Source organism: Larimichthys crocea, chromosome X, assembly GCF_000972845.2.
Source record: "Larimichthys crocea isolate SSNF chromosome X, L_crocea_2.0, whole genome shotgun sequence".
Lineage (NCBI taxonomy): Eukaryota > Metazoa > Chordata > Actinopteri > Sciaenidae > Larimichthys > Larimichthys crocea.
In genome coordinates this window covers 26,435,903-26,459,400 of record NC_040020.1, presented here as the reverse complement: position 1 = coordinate 26,459,400, position 23,498 = coordinate 26,435,903, and the positions used below count along the sequence as shown (strand labels likewise).

At 38.8% G+C, this 23,498-nt stretch overlaps 2 protein-coding genes across 9 annotated transcripts in view; both read left to right on the top strand.

Annotated features, from left to right (window-relative positions):
- trim2a (tripartite motif containing 2a) overlaps positions 1-7,610 on the top strand; it is a 35,261-nt gene extending 27,651 nt beyond the window's left edge. For 7 of the 8 annotated variants that reach the window (XM_019274911.2, XM_019274913.2, XM_019274910.2 and 4 more), the window contains 7 exons: positions 1,918-2,641; positions 3,172-3,275; positions 3,479-3,646; positions 4,349-4,529; positions 4,960-5,030; positions 5,312-5,452; positions 6,085-7,610. In XM_019274911.2, the coding sequence (XP_019130456.1) occupies positions 1,918-2,641; positions 3,172-3,275; positions 3,479-3,646; positions 4,349-4,529; positions 4,960-5,030; positions 5,312-5,452; positions 6,085-6,237 (1,542 nt within the window). In that variant the 3' untranslated portion in view covers positions 6,238-7,610. The remainder of the gene's footprint in view (positions 1-1,917; positions 2,642-3,171; positions 3,276-3,478; positions 3,647-4,348; positions 4,530-4,959; positions 5,031-5,311; positions 5,453-6,084) is intronic. The other variant, XM_019274915.2, reaches the window with a different exon arrangement.
- Positions 7,611-8,210: 600 nt separating this feature from the next.
- Positions 8,211-22,910, top strand: mnd1 (meiotic nuclear divisions 1 homolog (S. cerevisiae)). Its single transcript, XM_010729541.3, has 8 exons — positions 8,211-8,368; positions 9,398-9,463; positions 10,119-10,176; positions 11,854-12,002; positions 13,308-13,382; positions 13,519-13,633; positions 19,167-19,211; positions 21,715-22,910. The coding sequence occupies exons 1-8, from the start codon at positions 8,366-8,368 to the stop codon at positions 21,819-21,821; spliced, it is 618 nt and encodes a 205-aa protein (XP_010727843.3). The 5' UTR covers positions 8,211-8,365; the 3' UTR covers positions 21,822-22,910.
- Positions 22,911-23,498: the final 588 nt, after the last annotated feature.

Below are 23,498 nucleotides of genomic sequence, written 5' to 3'. Positions count from 1 at the left end.
GGGCAGGAGAGCTGGTGCACCACCCCAATCCAGACACCAATCACTCAGTCCGCTTAGGCGCCTGATGCCACCCCCCCTCAGGGAGCTCCATCACATGGGTTGTTAATGATTTGCAATTCACTGGCTGGTGTCTAGCGAAAACACTGGAGCCAAAGGGAATCGCCAGATATGTAACTCTGAGCTGTGTTGTTGCCTGTAGCTAGATGGAGCCAGTGTACTCTCTGCATACTTGGATTGGTTTGGGTGTGTCATGTGCAGTGAGGGAGCACAGTAGAGCTTTGCCCTTCATGCTGTAAACACTTCAGCCTCTTACTCTGCAGCTTGGTCTCTATTCTGACAGTATGTGTGGACAGTGCCTTTAGTTTTCAGAGCTGAATTAGTAGAAAGAGAAAGGAGAGTTTGGATAAAACATTTGACTCCAGTCTGAGATAAATGGCTTAATGGCCTCTCTTGTTGAAGAAGAAGAGTGTGATGATCAGATGAGGGTGAGTCTGTTTTGGTTCTTTCATCAGGACACAGTGATGTCCTGCCAATCTAAGTACATTAGCAACAAAGAATGTCTCTTTTCTATCTTTCGGGAAGAAATAGAATATAATATTCATACATTAGCATGTAATGAGCATAAAAATAAGAATCATTGTGTTATCTTTAGCTTAGAATAAGTCCTTTATATCTACCGTGTTGCACTGCCATGTTTCTACAGTAGCCCAGAACAGACAAACCAAAGAGTGGCTCTAGAGAGGGCATTTTTGCAAGTTTTGCAGCCACTGTAAGTTTTACCTACATGCTAGGAAGGAAAGCGTGAGGTGAGGGGTATTCAGCTGGCTGCAATCTGCAATCTCACCCCTAGATACCACTAAATCCTACACACCGGCCCTTTAAATAATGCATAACTAATGCATGACTCGTGAAAATTTAATGCATGAATCGCAGCAGGATGTATCGTGAATTCAGCCTGGAGTTTGTGTTGTTAACACTTAATGAATCATCAGTTGTACGTTCATTTATATGTGACCAAAGTCTATTCCAATATAAATATGAAGCTGCTTTCTCAAACATCTACATAATGAACATTGCTGCATACACATTTATAAGCTAAGGGGTGGCACATGTGCTTTTTTTATTTATTATCTAATGATTTTTTTGGGGGGGTTGATTTTGACCAGAAACATCTCACACATGTGAGCTGTCCACACAGACAAGTCAAGTTAAGCATATCTTAATGGTTTAATAAAGTAAAAAGAACAACTGAATACTAATGTTGTGTCAGGAATCAAATTCTGATGTCAACATCACTAAAGGTTGTTTGGTTTTGTCAGTAACTGTAAAAGTAAGTTCACAGACAGACGTGTGTCATCACAGGATCGTCATTGCAGCAAACCTGCAGCCGTGTGTGAGGACTATTGTTGGTTTGCATATTAAGGAATCACAAGAATAACAATGTTTTTTGCCAACATGCACTTAATAAGCTGAGGTTGAGGTTTTATTTTCACACCAATCTTAACACTCATTGATGTTTCACTTGCCTTGCTGCACACAGTTTTGATGGATGGAAAAACAGTCTCTCTCTCAGTGGTCCCCAACCCAAGAGATCACAATAAATCTGTGGTTTTGTGAGCTCAATGAAGGAATAAGAAAGAAGCAGACACATTTTTGATATTCACTGGGGTGTTAATATCCTCATATCTTTTCTCCAATCCAATTTTTCTTGTAAGATACTGAATAATTTACCTCTCCTGGTGCCTGGAACGTCTCAGAATGAATAACTATAAGAAAGGAAAGTCAATTTTTAGATGACCTGCTCATAACTTGTAGATGTGCAAACTGTGACGGGCCCCAAAGGCTATAAAGTTTGGGTACCACGCTTCTAACTAACCACAAAGTAACCCTGCTGCCCCCTTGTGTATCTATGTGTAGGTGCTCCAAGCTCAGCTGGACACCCTGTTGCAGGGCCAGGAAGGCATCAACAGCAGCTGTAACTTCACAGAGCAGGCGCTGAGCCACGGCACCGAGGCCGAGGTGCTGCTGGTGAAGAAACAGATGAGCGAGCGTCTCATTGAACTCGCCAGCCAGGAGCTTCCTCTGCAGCCCGGGGAGAACGACCAGCTGGACTTTCTTGTGGAGACAGACGGACTAAAGAAGTCCATCCACAACCTGGGGACTATTGTGACCACCAACGCCGTGGCCTCTGAGACTGTGGCTACTGGTGAAGGGCTACGGCATTGTGTGGTGGGTGTACCCACTTCCATCACCATAACCACTAAGGACAAAGACAGAGAGCTGTGCAAGATGGGTAACGCAGTCATCACTGCTGAAATCTCCTCACCTGATGGCAGCAAAGGTGAAGGAGATATACTGGACAACAAGAATGGCACTTATGAGTATCTATTCACAGCTCCTAAAGAGGGGACTTTTAATTTGTCGCTGCGTTTATATGACCAACATATCAAAGGAAGCCCCTTTAAGATAAAGGCCACCAAGTCTATAGATGTGTCGCTAGCTTCAGACGGCATGAAGAAGAGACTCAAGTCTCCAGGCAGCAGTCACATCAAGCAGAAAGCCATCAAAAGACCGGCCAGTATGTACAGCACAGGGAGGAGGAAAGAGAACCCCATCGAGGACGACCTGATCTTCAGAATCGGTAAGAAAGCATATATTATGCCAGCAGGACGACTGGGTGTCAAATCTTTTTATACTTTTTCAGTACTGACAGAAGTGTGCCACCTGGAATAAGTTCTCGTGCAGCTGCTTAACTTCAGATGACATTTAACAATGTGGATTCATTAAATACCAGGTGTAGTACTGACATAGCATATATACATTTTGAACAATATTCACCCTCAAGCTGTAGATCAGCATCTTGTTTCTTCAGCATCTTGCTCAAAACATCAGGTCAGGTCAGGTTTCTTTATTTGTCTCCACCAGGGAGAAATGTGTTTTAGAGATAGAGAAGGTTACAGCACCATAAAACACATAAACATACCACAAACAGTAAAGACGTAGCAACCTACAATATACACATATCAGCATGACATGAAATAAAAAGATAGATATTCACAATACATATACCAGTAATATTCATCCTGCCATAAACATTTGCTTGTATGGTAAAAATCTATCTTTATTGTATCAAATAAGAATAAAGAAACTAGTGTGTTTCATGTTTCCCAGGCACAAAAGGAAGAAACAAAGGGGAGTTCACCAATCTGCAGGGAGTGGCTGCCTCCTCTTTGGGCAAGGTGCTGATAGCAGACAGCAACAACCAGTGTGTGCAGGTAAAAATAGCTTCCTGCGCTCTCAGCCTACAGAAATAGCAAATGTTAAGGTGTGTGATAAGAAGTCATTGGTGGAGCACTGTAACTTTTCACAGTTCACTTATCTGGAACAATGCTGCCTCTGCAATCTGTCATCTCCTTTGAACTTTGCAGTGTGTATTTATGGACATTTTGTTAATGAAAGTTTTTTTTATGTGCTGCAGATTTTCTCAAATGATGGTCAGTTCAAAAGTCGTTTTGGTGTCCGGGGCAGGACTCCAGGTCAGCTGCAGAGGCCTACGGGTGTGGCTGTCCACCCCAACGGTGACATCATCATTGCTGACTATGACAACAAATGGGTCAGCATCTTTTCAAGTGAAGGCAAGTTTAAGGTAAGATGAGCTGTAATCTGTTTATTATCTGTCTGTGGGAGAAAATAATATGTGATTTTCACTGAGAACGATTCTATTACCATGGAGGTTGTTTCCATAAATATTGGCCCCCTTACCACGACTGTACTTTTAAAGAGACTCTTACAATTGTGAACTCATTTAAGTGTGACTATTTTAGTCATACATGCAGGTGCAATGTGTGCCCCACCCTGGGTCATTTTACAATCTTCACACATCATTTGCACATTTCTGTTGTGTTTAGAGATGCAATCATGCAGATTTTCACTTCCTCCTTCAGTCTATTTTCAGTGCTGAAATCTAAAAGAAACAGCACATTTTGAAGAGTGAAAATAAGTTTGTTTAGCCTTTCTGAGTTTGCTAAAGTTGTCCTACTTTCTTACTTACAGTTATAGCAGAGTTTAATAGCACGATAGAAAAGAAAGATACGCCCATGTCTCACATAGAGCAGCCTGCAGCTCATTCCCTGAATGCAGGCCTTCTCTCAGACAGTGTCACAACAATATTTGGTACATTATTGACATCTTTGTGCATTCATGGGATCTTATTTTGCACTCTGTTTAACTGTGAGTCACATATGATACGATTTTAAAGAGACTCTGCTATTGCTCTGATATTACTCTACTAACATTAATGTTTGTCTAAGTATGTGATTAAAAACTTCTTCTTCTTTGACTACTCCAGAACAAGATTGGCTCAGGGAAGCTGATGGGCCCCAAAGGCGTGTCTGTGGACAGAAACGGCCACATCATCGTGGTCGACAACAAGTCGTGCTGCGTCTTCATCTTTCAGCTCAACGGCAAGCTGGTCACCAAGTTCGGTAACCGTGGCAACGGTGATAGGCAGTTTGCAGGTACACTCAATGGTAATATGTGCACTGCCCCCTACCGTCTCTGTCTCTCTGTCCAACCAGCTCACATCTGCATGTGGAATGAAGACGTATGCCAAACCAGGAACCATAAAGATCCCATTTATCCTTTGACTTCAGAGGTTTTTTTCCATCATAATAGATAAAGATAAATATCAGTTTAAAACATAAAAAAATGATATACATTTTTTCATGAATCAATTGGTGGATTACCTCAACTGTTTTAAAGCAGCATGTCACACCAGTGGTTATGGTATAAATCTTTTTGTACAATCTTCATTTTTTTTGTCATTAAATACATTTGTCTACTTAATAACTTGCATGTCATCTAAAAGCACCTGCCATAAACTGAACTGCTTACGTCTGGATTTGAAAACGGCACCTATCTGAAACCTTCTTGTTGTGTTTTTTTATTTTTTATTAAAAGGCCCTCACTTTGCTGCTGTCAACAATAACAATGAAATCATTGTGACAGATTTCCACAACCACTCGGTCAAGGTACGTGCAATAACAGAGCAGTGGAAATGTACTACAGGTATACAAAATCAAAAGCTAAAATAAACAATGATACAGTCCAGAATTTAGTATAATTTTATTCATTTATTCTTTCTCTTTTATTTAGTATTTTAAGTAGTTTTTCTCCTCTGAGCATATATTCAGTTGCATTAATAAAAACTACTTTGTGTGTTTAGGTTATTGTTTGCATCTAGTTTTTTTATTTTTTAGTAATTGCAGATTATTTTCTCCATGCTGTCGCCCCCCTGAAAACCAAAATGTAGGTGTTCAACACAGAAGGAGAATTCTTGCTGAAGTTTGGGTCTAACGGCGAAGGCAACGGCCAGTTCAACGCCCCCACAGGAGTGGCAGTGGATGTCAATGGAAACATCATAGTAGCAGACTGGGGCAACAGCAGGATACAGGTCAGTACACAAAATCTCACCTTAACAAGTCTTTAAAAAAACAAACAAACAAAAAGAAAAAGACATTTATCCCGTGCCGCATTTATTTCAGACTACAGGCTTATTTCCACCGTGACATTCTTGTGTCAGACACATTTTATTTGAATTTGGATGTTTCTAATCAAGTGCCATGTCATCTTCTGGCTCACATATAACTGATATATCTCATTGTGTACATCACTTTTAAGAGGTCTAAACCTCATACAAAATTAAAAAGATGTTCTCTTCTTAAGTTCACATAATACTCTGAAATAATTAACACATTTTTAAAAGTCCTGTTTTCAAGCAACAGCCATAATTGTGAATCAACCTTATTCATAAATGATTTATAAAACTAACCAGAGGGTCAAATATTATGTTTTAAATATGCAACTTTTATTAAAGTAAATATACTCAGTTTAACAATAAGTGTGTCGAGTTGTTTACTGCAAACATTGCAGTATAAAAATTCAAACAGATGTCATAAGTGAGTTTTCAACATTGAATTTCCACACTATACTCAGCAAATTTATGATTCATTTGAACATATTAGGAAATTTTATCCTAAATACAAATATAAACAGAACACTGTTTTTTATATTTCTCTCTCTCAGGTGTTTGACGGCAGTGGTTCTTTCCTGTCCTACATCAACACATCAGCAGATCCGCTGTACGGCCCGCAGGGACTGGCTCTCACCTCTGACGGACATGTGGTGGTTGCAGATTCTGGCAACCACTGCTTCAAAATCTACCGCTACCTGCAGTAGTAGCTCTCCTTAGCTCACTCAGCGCACAAACTGTACAGAGTGTAAATATATCCTCTGACGTAGACTCAATACAGAGCGACTGGAAGAATTGTTCTCATCCGCTCACCCATTCATCCTTGAACCGTGCTGTCATTGTGCCATCTGTTTGACTGTTCACCTCTGACACTGAAAAACAACACACAGAGAGTTGTTTGTGGTTTGAATGAAGTGTGAGGATCTATGATATTCAGACGGATGCTGCTGATTGGTCATCCATAACCTTGTTCACATTCCATCATAACTAAGCTGATTTCGAAAAAAAAAACTTTAGTATTGTACATATGTTAGACCGTTTTGATTTGTTGAGTGGGGAAAACTGGAAAATAACTATTGCACTTATTCCTGAACTGCTGGTTGGATACTGTGTCGAGTAAATAAGTACCTTAGTCGCCTGAAAAATAATGAATTCTCTTTATAGTTCCAGTATTTGCAGCTTCCTGTTGAATGCTCTTAAGAGTCATCTCTTTTTGCCTGTTCAATATAAAATACAAAAATCTCCCACCAACGTAGGTAGCAGGGTATTTTAGAGCATGATTAAGCATCTCTGTGCATGCTGTTTTTCATAATAAATACCAGAAAAGCGACTGTGCACTATATAGAAATCTATTTCAGGCTGATACTTAAGAACATCACCAAAAGAAACTTTAAATCAAAGCACTATTTCAATAATACTTCTTACCTGTATGTGAAAATGACTTGTCGGTGTATGTCATCATTTTAAATTATAATAACACACAGTGTGTTTGTGCGTGTAAGACAAGTGTGAGTGTTTAGTGATCAATTAAGGTACCAAAAGCCACTTGATGTGTTGACTTGTGTGTGTGTGTGTGCACGCATGTGTGCTTGGGTGTGTTGCGTATGAAGCCTCTTGACATTTCCACTTACAACCTGCTGTGATTATGTGCAAACATCTTAGGATCTGTTGCTGAAAACAAACTCAGTAGGGTGCATCAATCAGGTTTGTCCATCAATCTGACGCAGAGCTGCAGAACTGTGATCACATTCACTCCTTTCCATGTGCTCTTGTCTTTCAAAACAAATCTGTAGAACTACTAACAAGTTGTATTTTAGTAAAACAATTTCCTTCAAAAGAAAAAAAGATGCAAAATGTAGTTCAACAGTTGAGGTGTATGCTGTGAAAATGCACTGTGCTCCTTTTTAGAAAAACCTTAGAGAAAATCTGTATCCAAGCACACCGTTTTCATTCCTTTTTCAGTATGTTGAATTTGGCCATCCATTTTCTACACAATCTGTTTCTAATTAAATTATTTGTTTTCCATTGTCTTGTTTGTATTTGTCATGCCAAATGGAATTAAAGTGCCCATAGGAAAGAATATTGTGGTTGCATTTGATTTCTGTGTTGTACATACTGTATATTGTAATAAAATCAATGTATTATTAACAACATAGCTGCTGAGATAATGATATTAAATTGTTTTTTATTAAAATAGCATAGCAATTATTACTTTTCAGACACCAGTCATGTCAGAAATCTGTGTTTATGATTCAACAAATCTGTTCACACGGGTATATTATTCATCAGTATGATTGGAGATAAAGCACACAATAACTGATGTCTTTTAATTTTTCAAATGCCTCCCAGTAAAACAGCTGACCTGCTCAGGTGAGCACAAAAACAAACCGTCCCTTACTTAAACAATGTGTTTTATTTGACAACAGAGGGCGCCAGAAAAACACGAGCGCAAGTTAAACAACATCACTCCTCCCCTGTAAGGGTGCTGCTTTCACTTACAGTCGGAAATAATAAAAACTGCAGCCAATAAGACACTACAAACCCACAGAACAGCGCCAAACATGATGTAAATACGTAAAGTATTTGTTCAGAAACATGACATGGAAACATGTAAGAAACAAAACGCATTTTTATTGCTTTACAGTATGATATAATATCGATTAAAGTGTCGTTTACGAGGAGACATGAAGGCAGCAGAAGTCGGTGTCAGCCTTCCGCGGGAAATTTCGTCCTGCCTTGGATTTACAAACCTAACAGCGCCGTATAACATCTTACACCACAAGCGCCTCGAAGCTTCATGTTAGTGGCAGCTTCTGGCACAGGCAACATAAGAAAATGGTAAGTAGATTCTCACCTTTCACCTGCAGTTGATGTGCTTCCGAGGCGCTTGTATACACAGGCTCGCAATACGAAGCTAGCTCCCAGAGCTAACACCGGTGTTTCGATTTAACGAGTGACCGTGTTAACTGGTGACCGTTAGCCGCCTGTCGTAGTTAGGAGAATTGTTGAACTCTGGAAAGAGACGTACGTAGCTGTCAAACAAATCACGAAAGTCGAATTGTTTTTTTTTTTTTACACTGTGACGTTAATAAGAAAAAAATAAATAAACAAAGAAGACATTGACGAGGGCAGCTACGCGTCGTAAATAGGGCAACCAAGCCGCAGACGCATTCGGCTAACGGTCACCAGTTAACATGGTCACTCGTTAAACCGAAACACCAGCTTGAGCTACCAAACGCCGGTAATGTCACCTAACTACAGCTCGTATAAACTATTTTTTAGCGGTATAGACTAAGTGAAATGTTAACTGTTTATATGTCAACTTTAGTCTTAATTCAGAACCTGCGCATTATGTGTTATTCATGTAATCAGCGGTCATTATGTTGTTTTATGGGGGGCAGATGAATACAGGAACACGCTGGAGTGACGGTGACTTTCTCTGTTAACTATCAGGAGAGCAGTAGGTCATGTCAGGCGAGTGGAAAATAATAATAAGAATTAAAATAAATAAATAAAGACGATGTACTCTAATGTAGTTTGGTTGTTCGTGTTGCTCAGTGCTGCCCCTGGTGGCCGGAGGCTGAATTACAACAACACTAATAACAGAAGTGTGCTGCAGAGCAGCCACAGGGAGCAGTAACAGCCTGTGTTCAACATGCATAGTTCAAATGGTGCAAATACTTATAGATGTTTATTACATGATCATGTTCTGTGCGCATTGCAAAAATACTACAAATGCAACCAAGCCCTCATGCAGCTTTTTACTACCGTTTGCATATTATTTTATTGCTGTGTAATGTTGTAGTATATTAGCTGCTGTTAGCGAAATGATCCAAATTAAACTGAATCTAACTAAATCTGTTGCAGTCGAAGAAGAAAGGACTGAGTTTGGAGGAGAAGAGAACTCGCATGATGGAGATTTTCTTTGAATCGGTGAGTTTTCAACCATCGCAGGTAATCACGTGATGGTTTAAAGTAGGAACCATGTCAGTATAATATATCTCTCTATGATTACACTATGACTGCAAGGACTAAAAGCTAAAGTTACTGTTATTGTTATGTCTTTTATTCCTTTTTAACACTTTGAAAACAAAGACATTTTTGTGCAGGAGGAGGGCCTGTGAACACTTGATACTCGAGTGACGCTGAGGAGGTCTTTTGTTCTAATTATAAAAACCTGCAATAGATACAGAACAAGTTATTTTTGAGAAGAAACACATCATGTTGTGGTTTTCTCTCGCTCTTCTTTTTCTTCTTTTTTTCCCCACTGATACACATAATCTGCATTACTAAACTGACCCTGCAAAGTGAGATCAGACCATGTTGAAATGGTTTAATGCAAAATCAGAAAATAGAAACGTTTCATATAATTCTCTTTCCGAGGTTAAACATGTTAATTCACAGTTTACAGTTAATTACTATTCCGTAATTATCTTAAATGGGTAAAGAATGAATAAGAATACATATTTTAAAAACAGTGATGAATCTAATAATAAATATAGCAGTTAAATTAATTCCTATGAAGCTCAAATAAAATGCAGCCAAACACCTAGATACTGATACTGATGTTTTCTCATTCTCTTTGTAGAAAGATGTTTTCCAGCTGAAAGACATTGAGAAGATCGCCCCAAAGACAAAAGGCATAGGTGAGTAACGATCATCTCTAAAAACCGGTCTGTCAAAATGTGTCCGGCTGATCGAGTGCACACATTGCAGGCTTTTTTTCTGTTTTTGTTTTTGTTTCTCCTGCTGGTTTCTAACTAAATAAATGAAACAAATCTAAAGGTTAGCAGAGGCGTCACTTTATTTTTAGGAAAGACAAACATGAAAGTGGGAGTTGAGGTAAAACACAATGCACAAAAATTCTTCTAACACTCGCCATGTTTTAGAACTCATATTTTCATGTGCTGCATGTTTTAGCCCATTTATTACACTGACCTCATATTTCATCCAGTTAATCAGCAGAGTGTTTTGGTTTAGACAATTATTATTAGAAGTGTAGTGTGTCCGAAGAGCACTAAATAAGATCAAACACACATGAACACCAGCTAAGCTCTTTTAAGTAAAATGCCATCAGTTCATTTATTTAAGACCATACAGTCGGTGTCAACAGGTAATTTGCACCCTTGTACATTCTTGCGAAATCACCATGGGCAACCAGGACTAGCTGTTGCCATCTTAACTGTATTTAGTCTGTATAAGCAGAAGCAGACCTATCAATGGCAGTAATCTTATGGCGCAGAGAACCGTTGAAAGCTTTTGGTTTTTAAATAAAACATAGTCCCTCAATGTCAGCATGGAGCCTGGGAGTGTGAGTGCAGTGAGGGGAAATTTATGAAAACACAAACTTGGCTTTTAAGTGCTACACTTCGCAGAGGAACAAAAAAAAAACTGTAATGTATATTTGGCTGAACGGAGGAGGGTGGCTTGTTTTAAAGTGGACATCAATCTGGAGAAACTGGATCGTGTTGCTGTGATTAAAAGCACATGTTTTTGTGACCCCCTTACTTGGGCATGATGTAGTTACAGAGTGATGGGGGAAGGGGGCAACAAAAGATTATGGGCACATGTTCCTGTAGAAGAGGAGGAAATGTGAGAAAAAGGGGCCAAGGGAGTGATCTCAGCTATACTGAAGAAAAGAATGGTAATAACACACTGGTTACTATTAAAAAGGAAGAAAAGTTTGAAGTTGAAAAGGTTCACATGGACAGAAAAGGCTGCTTTGAATTCATGCACATGCAGAGTTTGGTCGATCCATCCGGCGATCTTTTCATTTTCGATCCATGTTTTTATTTTTGCTGCCGTTCTCTCAGGACTCGCCGCCGCTCAGTCCTAAACGCAGCAGATAAGCTCTTTTAGTTTCACAGTGGACCGGCTGAGCAAACGTGTGGGAGTATCACATTTCACCACTGACACTCTTCAAGATGGAGCTCCGGCTCTATTACATCCTCTCATGCAATGTTCTTGCACACAAGTATAAAACAGCCAGATAGGCTGCAGATGTGTGGGTTTAGTTTTTTTGAACATTGTGGTGGGAAGTCTTGCCAGCAGTAGAAATGAGACCTGATGCTGACTTGTACTTTTTAAACCCTTTGTAGACGCAATATTATACCCAATATCAGATACACTTTATACCACCTAAAGTCTTCTAAGCTTGTAACAATCATACCTCTACCATGAACCAGTCATCCTTAAATCAAATCAGCAATCCACAAATAGCATCAACGCTGTTAGGAAGGCAGTGTAATGATAGAAAATGGAGGATTGTGGATCTTTTAAAGTGTTTATAAGATTTTTCTCCCGCCAATCTCCGCTGCTTTAAGCTCCCATGACTGTGAAGGACGTGCTGCAGAGCCTGGTGGATGACAACATGGTGGACTGTGAAAGAGTGGGTACATCCAACTACTACTGGGCCTTTCCCAGCAAGACCCTGCATGCTTGCAAGCACAAACTGGAGGAACTGCAAAAACAGGTGAGGGGGACTCAGTTTTAGTCTGAACACAGTGACCTCAAAAGCTGCAGATGTTACAATGGATGCAGCGATTGCATGATTTCACGATAACCACAAAACGTGGCAGTTTTGTAACTGTAAAGGCTAAAAGCTACACTGAGTGTTGAGTCTTTCAGTGTAACATAAACCAATGGAAACAAAGCAGGAAAAGCACACTGCACTGTTCCCCCTCAAGGGTTTAACATCTGCACAGGAGATGTTCTCAATTGACTTCTTTCATTTTGACTAAAATTGCAGAAAACCAACAAATAAAAAATATGCTCATGTGATTTTTATGCATCCGCACTGTTAAATCAATTTCAAATACTTAATAAATACATTATTGTGAAACCATGATTTTTTTCTTCACACTGTAGTCACACACATCAAAATCTATAATTCATGCATCCCTAGATGTTACTAAACAAAACACAACAAATACAGAACAACCTGCTCTATACAGCAGACAGGCTGTGATGGACAGCATCTCTTCAGTTTTCCAAATAACAAAAACATAATTCACGAAAAGAGAAAAGTGGATTTAGACATTTCAAGGTTGATGTGTTTGCTGCTCACAGTACGGGAAATGTAAATGTTTACTGTAAATGAGGTCCGCATATGACGAGCATGGTACAGGAAACACTTCCCCAAGTTCCCTTTTAGTAGTTAAATGAGATTATTCTAAGTTTTCTCTTTTTAAATATTCAAGATAATTTAAAAACAAACAAAACAATGAGCCCTGTTTATATCTTAGAACTGAGAAACAGACCGTAACACTGTTGCTTGTCTTTGAATTTCTCGGGGTCTGCTGTGTCCCACTTCCCTCTCCTGTTGTACGGCAGACAGATGGCGTGAGGGAGGTGACTCCTCGGAGAAAGTTGGCGACCAGATTTCTGGGACAAAAGTTAAATGCTGTAGAGCAGCAATCTGTCACAACATAATGACGTGTGATTATACCGTAAGGATTACAATCTATAGCTATCTGTTGCAGTATGCTTGATGACGAAAAGAACATGGAAATATTGAATATTGGCTGTATGAAGTACACATGCCATTCTTTCTGAGCATGGTTTCACAGTAAACTTTACAGCGCTGTAATTAGTGATTAATGCTAATTAACCACTAACCTCTAATGCACTGGTGAGCAGTCATGTTCAGATTTTAAGAGAGCCTACGTAACCGTTAAAAGGTCTGAAGGTGAACTTAGCTTCTGATAACAACACAAAGATCCCTGCTCCTTCCTTTTGTTGTCAAATGTGCCTAATGTGAGACCCTTCTATGTTCAAGACTTCTCAAGCCAAACAGCGGAAAGTATCTCTCGAGCAAGCGGTGGAAAAGGCAAAAGTGGGACGTCAAGATACAGTAAGAATATTTTCATATGCTTCCGCACCTTGTATGGAGAAATACATGTATCTATTTCTAATGAAAAGTGATGAAATAAAACACATAACCCATGTTTACGAGGCCTCACACAAGTGCTCTGTGTCTGTGTGTGCAGAAGGAGAGAAGCTCTATGCTGAAGCAGTTGAAGGCTCTGAGAGAGGAGCGAACTCAGCTGCAGGCCGAGTTGGAAAAATACAGGGAATGTGACCCAGAAGTCATTGAGCAGATGAGTGAGTACAGATGCAATATTAGACGGTCAGTTTGAAGCATGAGCATCAGTGAAATCACCTCAGATCATCGACCAGAGAAATTTAGTAGCTTCTCTAATGTAAAACAATCCGGTAAATTATAAATAAAAAGGAATTGTCTAAATGCTTGAGACAAGGTCAGAGTGTATGTAGTGTGTCATGTCATTTGTAATGTCACTAAACAGCAAGCATGAGAAAGCTTTGGGTGATCTCTTTTTTTGTTCTAAGACATATATTCGCCAGAGAATAAGACGAAGCACTGGATTCCAACATCAGGTGACTCATCAAGGCAGATGGTGCTATTTTTGCATCCGGTGAGAATTGGGCTGCGTCCAAGAAGCGAACCATTCGAGGTGGTGAAGTCTGGTCTCACTCCAGATAATGAACGCAGCTTTGTGCATTAGGAGCTGGATTATTTAAGTGCAGCCTCCTACGAATTGTCAAATATTGGGGTGATTAAAAAAATAAGACCTTGCTACAGTTGGCAGCTATTTTAGCTGTTTGGCACATCAGCCATTTAACAGAGATAGGTGCATTAATGGCATTGATACCACCTCACAATAACGAGTGCTGCAGTGAACTTGGCCACCAATCAAAATCACCTACTCACAGTTATAAAAACACACAAGCAGGATGTAGAAAAGAATACTTCACACCCTCGAATTCCCTCCTTACACATTTCACTGAACGCTATCTTGGATGTTCTGCTCGAAATAAGGTGTGAATGCATCCAAATGCATCACAGAGATGCCTGGATCCAGTTACTTTATTCAAATTCAACCACATTAATAAGTGTAGCAGGCCGCCATACATCATTAAAGTATGTATGTATACAACAACAATCCACCCGAATAGAGTTTGTTTGCCTGTGTCACACAACTTGAGACATTATTTCGAGGTGCAGGCACTTCTTCTGAGGAGTTCACGCCTGTAATTGTGCTGCCGAGAACAAACCTACTCTAGAGTCAGTTTCACATGGTTAAAATAAAGTGCGAGCACGGAAGTGAAAACCGATCACAAGTGGTCACTGGACATGAAAAGAAGCACTCTTATGTCAATTTGAAACTGACAGCTCGAACCACAGCCTGGTTAAACTTTGACACAAGACTGTAAGAAGAAGTCCTGCTGAAACTTAAGACTAGCATAGCAGTTTTAATTGCAGCCTAAATGAACCTTGTAACCTCTGATCTCTCAGCCTGAAGGGTTTGGAGTTAAAAGCTTTTAAAAGCACCACCGGCCTTGACATATTTACCGGCTGCACCTCCACACAATGCACACAACTATTAGTGGTATTACAGAAATCTTCACCTGCCCGTTCGTGTGTGTTGCTTTGTGTGCACACGTGACATGTGTGGTGTCATAAAAATATCTGGTCTGTTTACCTTTACCTCCCAATGTTTCACTGGGCGTGCATTTAGCCGGCGCACAGCTCTGCTGTTTTTTTCCACTCCAACATGACAATATTGTCTTATCTATAAACAATCGCGTGGATGTGCAGGCAGATTGAATTCAAGTGATACACTTTGATGTTTTTGAAATGAGTTGGGTGCTCAGTTAAAGGTAAATGTTAGAACGATCTTACAGTCATTGTAATCACATTTGCTCATAGCCAAACATGTCTATGTAGGCTCTTGGCCTTTATGTCAAAAAATAATTTATTGTTTAGGATGAATCTCCATTCTATTGAGTATTTGACACAGCACATCTGTATAATCAAGGCTGGACTGGGGAGTAAATGGAAAGTGAACTAATACAACAGAGGAGCTTAAGTAACCCAGAAAAGATAACATGATGTTTGTTTTTTTTACTAGAGCCGCTGCCACGTAGTGTACAAGATAAATATTCTCTACACAGTTTGGTTTTTTAACTTTATGCCAAAACAAGCAAAAATCCAAATTGCCCTGTAACATTTTTATTTGGATCCCAGAGAAATAACTTCATGAGCACATTGTTAGATCACTCTGCAGAATCTCTTGTGCCTGTGATAAACTCTTTGCCAAGCTTAATCTGTGCAACAGCTGTTGGAGTCTCAATCCAAACCCCAGGAAAGTTTTCTTGTTTGTTTGCGTTTTTTTGAACACAGTCTTGAAATATTGACAACATAATAAACCATGGCATTGAATTATAAAATGCTAAGCCATACTGGTCATATGATCTTGTTTGAAAATGAAACAGAGATATTCAGTGTTTATGTTTATTGCCTCAGGGTATTTGATCTATTAACCGACATCGGTGTGAACTCTTGTGTGTTCTTGTGTTGCTCTCTGACATGTGGCAGTATTTTGTGTTCTGGTTAAAAAGTAGAAGCCACAGCACTCACTGATTCTGCCTCTCTCAACTAGTTATGGCTAAATCTTTAAATCATGTAGATGTTTCAACTTGTATGTGTATGATAGAGAGTTATATACAGATAATACACAACGCAACTCAGGCAATAGGAGAAACTTTCTCTACTTTCGGTTTCTTGTGCTTTATTTTCACATTTATCAATGTCTCCTATTACCTGCCGTTTCTTCTCTTTTAACCACATACGCACACACACGTTCGTTAGAGATAACCATCTCCCCTCAGTGAAACCTGAATTGTGCTCTAAGAGCTGCGTGCAGCTAAGTACAGAGTGTACATGACACAATGTTATGTCTACAGCTGACTGAATTTGCAGAACGGGCTCTGACCTGTTCATGCAGATGTGGTTCAGAAGGCATCTTCACAGCAAAAGTCTTGTGTGGAGGAGTGTAACTAAGTATATTTACTCAATTAAAATACTAAAACAATAAAATGCTACTTGCACATTTATGCATTAGGAATAATAATCCAATAATAGTTGAGCTTTCAGAAATGAGTCATTAAGTCATGAGTTCAAGCCCCCTTTAATTAGCCTAAGTAAGTAAGTATACTTTTAGACCAATAATAAATATACATAAATGATTTTAAATTACTCTGAATCACTCAAAAACAACCTAGTTTGGGTCAATATAGCAAGCAATGGATTGTTTTGACTCATTGTTGGTGTTTTTCTTTTGCTGTTTAAATTAAAAGCACAAATTTTACCTTAAACTGACACAGATGTATTGGTAGTTGTACAAAATGACATGCATAAGACATTCACAACTGTAAAGGATACACACATTATTAACAATAAGTAACAAATTGTGACATTGTGGGTGATTTTTCTATCCATAGGTACTACATAAGTAATCAAAGTTAAATATCCTTAATCTAAAAAATTAAATAATAACCATCATGTTTAAGTTTTTAAATGTAGAATGGAGTTAATATCCCCCCATGTTGATACAAGCTAAATAAAAAAATTAAGAGACCCCAGTTTAACACTGAATTAACAGTACTTTTACTGTGAAGTACATTTTGTTGACTAAGCACTTTTTTTTCAACCACTGGCTGAGACACTTCTGCAACATTATCGCACATACGTTTGTACATTTTTATAAAAGGGATTTTGAATGATGAATGAACAGTAATTTTATCAAATAAACAATATAAATGACTTTGTGGTGGTTGGAAAAACACTTTTAATAGGTAACAGAGTTTTTTTTCCTAACAGCTGTGTCAGTACTAAACAGTCAAGAATCAAAAAAGGAACCTTTGCATGGCTTAGTTCCTTAACTTTTACCTCTGTCCACATGAAACCAGACCAACACTACTATTTATTATGCAATAACTATTGCGTGTCAGATTGCTTTGAGACATCTTCTGCTCTGAGCATGTTTGACAGTGGTTGCCACACCCATGGATAACCATAAGTTGTTACGGCACCAGGTGGGAGTAAAACCACCACCAATAAAAACACCAGGAGTCAGTATATAAATTTTAATCTTATCATTAGATCAGAAAGCACAATTAGGAGTACACCCATGCTCACTTTGCTTACCACTGAAAATATTTGTGGTGGCACTTGAGTGGACAAACAAGATTTTGATTTCAATTCATCAGCTGGGAATGTTTGACAATGGTTCCCACGCCCATACAGTAGTCAGCTTCCTCCACCAAACATGGGAAGGGCAAAAAACGCCTCAATGGTCACAGCGTGCAAGGTTTGACACTATTTGAGGAAGCACAAAGTAAAAAAGTTCCACATAGATTCGCACGTTATTTACAACCATATTAAAAATAACATATCAACGATTTATCGACTGTTTTTGGAATTGTTTCAAATTCTTAAATTACTTGTTTATCAAAGGAACATTGTTTTGTGGCATCTTTTATTGGTGGATGTGTATTATGTTGTATGTATTATTTTTATATGATGTATCATTTTAGTTCAGTGTTTTGGGTTTTAACATCATCTTCTGAAAAGTCAAAGCTCAGTGGGCCATGAAAGCTGCAGGATCTATTTGATGGTGGTTGAGACGTTTGTCTGCGTATGTACCTCCACAGTTTTTGTTTCTTTTGGCTTCTAAATTTTCATCTAAAATGTGAAATCGCAATATTTTCAGGTCCATAAGTCAGAAGTTATTTAACTCCACTTGCCGCTGCTATGTATTTTTGTGGGTATAGTTTGTTTTCACCGTGTCATTATCAATGAATGCTGAAATGGTGAGAGGAATGAGAATGAAAATTTCACGTTTAGGCTCACGCAGCATATGCCACTAATTGTGACAACGTAGCGGATATTTCTGCTGAACTTTAGTATTGATCAGTTCCTTGGACCAGACCGCTCTTCTGATTTTCTCGAAGGACAAATCAGGGAGAAATCAACCAGAGCTGCTGTAAAATGAGCCTGGCCTAAAATAGAATATATTGGCTGTATATTTTAGGATGCCGCAGCCTCAGCACAGCAGCCAAATCAGTGTCTGTCTGATAGTTTCTATGGATATATTTTAACCACTGCTGAAAGGTAAAGCAATTATTCCAGGTGCCTAGCAACTTAATGTTGTTATTTGAGGATTCACCAAATGTGTTTCTGAAAACGTGAGAGCTATGCAGTTAGAGCACATTGTTCAGCTCTGTTTCAGGTTTCTGGATGTCCTCCTTCCAGCTACAGCTACAGCTGCAGGGGAGCTGCAGGCCAAAGTATCCATCCACTTTAATTAAATAGTAAATCAGTGATTGTTCATACAGTATGACTGTAGGCAGCTATCCAACCATCACATCACTGACTGTACTTTTCTCCATAAAGGACATTGTTTGTTGCAGACGTTCATTTATGTCTGAGTGTCTCATAAATTTCATAAAACATACGGATACTGAGTGTATGAATTTTCAACACAAAATAGACGATGATATTCTGTTTATCTGGTCTGTAACATGACTCTTTACACACAGTTTAATTGTGTATAATGTAATTCATCATTTACTGGTAATCTCTGGCTTTGTTGTGTGTCTGAGTTTCAGTCACAGATCTGAGGTGATTTTCAGCAATAATGCAAAACTGACTTGTAACTGATTGCATGTCATCTTTTCCTTCCTTTGGTATAAATCATTGCAAATGATAATTCCTCTCTCGTTGCAGATATAATCTATAATGCATGTACTGATCATACATTTTGTTTTGCAGGAAAGTCAAATGTTGTAGCAAAAGATGCCGTTACCAGGTGGACAGGTGAGGTTTTTTTTTTAATACATGCACATGTTAGTCTGTAATCAAAAACTCAGTTAATTCAAAAACTTAATTCATCAGTTAGTTGCTGAACAGAAAAAAATAATTGGCAGTTATTTTAAATACTGAATAACAAATACTCACACTTGAGAAGTTGTAATAAAAAAACAATTCAGCATTTCTGTTTGAGAAAGAGCCAAAATGTTTCTTTGATTTTTCCAAATATTCAGCTAAATGATGAAATGGCCTTGATTCAACCAGTTATTGCCGAAGGCTGCCTCTAAATATTCAGTTCAAGAATCACCGTGACAGGAGTTATTCAATGAATTACTCTTTAAATCTCTCAAATTCACAAAGTGCAAGCTGTAAGGGCACTTTGTGTTCAGCATGTCACCTCCCAGGCGTCAACACTTAGACTCTCTGTGTGCATTCGTTGACCTAACTGGTAACCTTGGAGAGAGCTGACCTGCAGGGATCATGGTAACCAGCTAGGCTTGTGCTGTTTTGACTCTTTAGGTCAACAAAGTCACGTTGTCAGTTTTGGTTGGCAGATTTTTTTGCTTTACTTCCTTACAGTTATTTTCATTTTAAGAAACTGTGAGTCATACGTCTTCCATGACTTGTACTTCCCTCATCTGGGGTGGACACTACTACACAAATACATATGAAGTAGCATAAAAGTGTCCTCACAGTACATATGTGTGTGTAACTGCTGCCTTAGAGCAAGTACAATACATGTTTTCACTACAAGCTGTAATTTTCTCAGCTGTCCTGTCGCAACTTATTATTAAAACCAAATCTTCTAGACTTGGTTGTAGTGACTGCATCTTTTTTTTTAAACAAAAAAAAACAAAACATGAAACATGCTATACTAACCTGTAGCCTTGTCACACTAAGACACACTCACAAGTAATGACTGACACAGTTCAAGCACTTCAACTGCATGCTGTCATATCTTAAGTTGAAGGCATTACTAATGGCATCATTCAGAGTTTATTGACTTTGGCTCTTGATAAAAATCTACAAGATTTACTTTCAGCCTCTCTTGTAAATCAGCTCTAAAAGGCACGTTCCTTTAATTCATAGAAACTGCAATAGAGGGAACATAAAATAATTGTCATGTCTAATTACAGCCATGTTGAAGTTTGTCCAGGCCACTTCTAAGATATGATATGTGCAGTCAGATTAATTGTGCATTTGGTTATGTACAGTTTGGGTATTTTAAAGTGGGGTTGGATGACTTAGTTTAGAGATTTAGACGGGGACAGAAGCAGAGCTATGCATTGGGTGGACAGGATCGGCAGAAAAACACATTTTAGTTAAGTGTACACTATATTAAGATTTCCATTACCTTGCTGTCAGACAGCATTTTGCTTTGGCTCTAACTGTAGAACTTCCAACTGCGTCACGTATAGTATTACGCCACAGATCAGCTGCCAGAAAGTTGCAAGATTGGACTGAAATCAAACTAAACGTTCCTAAAGATTTCAAAGATGGAGTGTGCTTGTGTTTTTCTGGCTTGTAATTCTGACCAACCACTGATCTGCTCAGTGGGGCTTATGCACAGGAATATAGATGTCCTACAGTCAGTGCCAAAGAGAGGCCGTCTGACGGCAAGATAAAGTGCTCAAATTATTCTTAATATAGTGTACACACAGATATTGATCACAGCAATGGATCGCTCTTCTTCTGTGCCATGATTCCTGTCTGTTTCTCCAAACTTGGGACTAAGCTATCTCATACAACCACTTCAAAATACCCAAGTTTTGGATTTCTACACTTGTTTGACTTCTATCCAAAAAAGTACCATGCTAACATTAGACTATCATGGTAAATTCACTAATGCATCATGCATGAATCAATCAACAAGTATTTTATTCTAAAAGATCTGCTTTGATAACATTTCTTCTTACAGTCAACAGAGTACATTTTAACTAAGAGTTAAATAGAAATAGACTGGGATTCTGTTCATCTGTCATCAAGGATCATCAGAGAATTTGCAAAGATTAGATTGAAGTTAATAAAGTGCCAGTTCAAATATTCCAACTCCTCTTGATGGTTGAGGGAAGAAATTAATCAAGATGAATAAATAAACAAACTTAAAGGAAACACAGCTCTATGTGGCAGATATACAGTTTGGTTATCAAATCTGCACTTTGCAAGTTTTGGCATAGAGTTCCCCCACCCTTGTTGTGACCCAAAACATTCACCCTAATTGCCCAAATTATTTTCAGCTGTGGGAGATTGTCACTAGTGGGAAATGTTATGTGTTCAGGAAGTAATAATCAAATCCGCAGCCAAAATAACTCAACTTTCGCCAAAGCGGCATCAAGCAAGTGCTTCAGAGCAGTGAGACAGATGGTTTGTTCTTGGACTCAACCGTCATTGTCAAGTCCAAGAATATTCTCCAGACTGACTGTGCGATCTATCATACTATATAACACTGGAGGGGGAAGGGCATGAATGTGTTTCAGTTCATTAAATGATTTCTGATTTCTATTTACAGACAATGTTTTCTCCATCAAGTCTTGGACAAAGAAGAAGTTTGCCTTTGATGACAGCCGCATTAATAAAGCTTTCGGGATCCCGGAGGACTTTGACTACATGGACTGATCGCCAGCTTTTCTACCAGAGGTCACGGTCACAATAAGGGAAGAATAAGTGTTCAAGCTTCCGTTTGAAGGCAGTCTCCTGGTCTCAGCAGTTCTAGTTCATGTTCTCTGTATTAGAGTGAAAATAAATGCACCATATTCACACTTATGGCCTGTGGTGGCCTTTGAATAGGGGCTGATATCAGTCATTTTGCTGTGGCAGATCATCGGCGAATATATGTCGCTTTGGTGCAACCAGAGAAGAGGAGCACCCACCGTTAGTAGCTGTAAGGGGTGACGGGGGGTTCTGTGATGAACACAACCGAGCAGCCTGACTTTTGGGACACCTGTTTGCTTGAAAACTGAGAAGTCCAAGTTGATGATGGAAAGGAATCAACACTTAACACATCTGTGCAGCCAATGATCTAATTTATATGGTTTAAACAGATGGTTTGGAATCAAATGCTTGTGCACTTTTTCCCTGTTTTTTTTCCCCCTGTTTTATTTTTGCCACGGGCGGAAAAAGGAAAATTTCCTTGTCCTTCATTTATAGTGCGCTGGTACTGAATGGAGAGAATTAAATTACAGAGTTATGTTATGTCTACAAGTGCTGTAAATATTTCAAGCATGTTCACCTCTTTTCTCGCGTTGCAAAACATAAAATGTCCCTCTGAGTTTTACAAACTGTTTTCTGCAGTATTCCCCCCAAAGCTTCGTGAGCAGTGTACAAATATATTTACCGTGTATAGGGTCATCACATATTCACTTTCTGTACGAACCAAAAAAAGAACACGGTTGTCACAACACGTCTCAGACAACTATTCCCCTCGCTTCTTTTCCTCCCTTTTTCTCTGTCAAACCAGATGCAAAACAGGTAGTTTTGTGTTTACTCAATGCCCCAGTTGCCAATGTGTCTTGTTGATTTACATTTCTAATGTGCATGTTTGTTTTAGTCATCTGTTTAGTCTTCTTTGCTGTGGATGGAATTATATGCAGACATATTGTTGGTTAATGACTTTTTGTTTCTTAATGGAAGTAATTTTTTTTATCTGTAAGCTGTTAAAGAACATTAAGAAGTGGATTTTATGTGAAATATATCCTTGCAAACATACTGCGGCCCACTGATTAAAAGTGTTTCCTATTTATAATACTTAATGCACAAGTACTGTTATTTATACTGATTGCTACTATGATGCAAATGACACTGCTCTTACATGTTGTGTATTTATTGTGGCAACAATTGCACAAGTGTACTGGTGTCTTTAGCAACACTAATCCAGCAGAGAAATAGGGTCTAAATGCTTAGCTGCAGTTTTTTTGTTTGTTGGAGCTGACACACCCACCAAAGAGTAACCTGAGTTTATGTTCATGTGCGTACCTGCCCAACCTGTCCTAACTATGATTCACGAGTCTGACATGCTGAATGTCAAAGCTCTCCTAGGAGGCAGTGCATAGTTTTACCTCGCGGTCACTAAGTTAATTACAGCTTCTTTGGTTTAACATGTCTTCTCCTCACAGGAGAGGAACAGTGAAATAATTATGCTGACTAAAGACTTTCACTTAACCTAAAGTAGAGGTCTTATTATACTATACTATCAGACTAAACTGATGCATAAATAGCTTTCATTGCATTGTAAGATGTGCTAAAAGTTCCTATAAAGTAAGGTAAGTACATATTTTCACCAAGTCCTGCATGAAA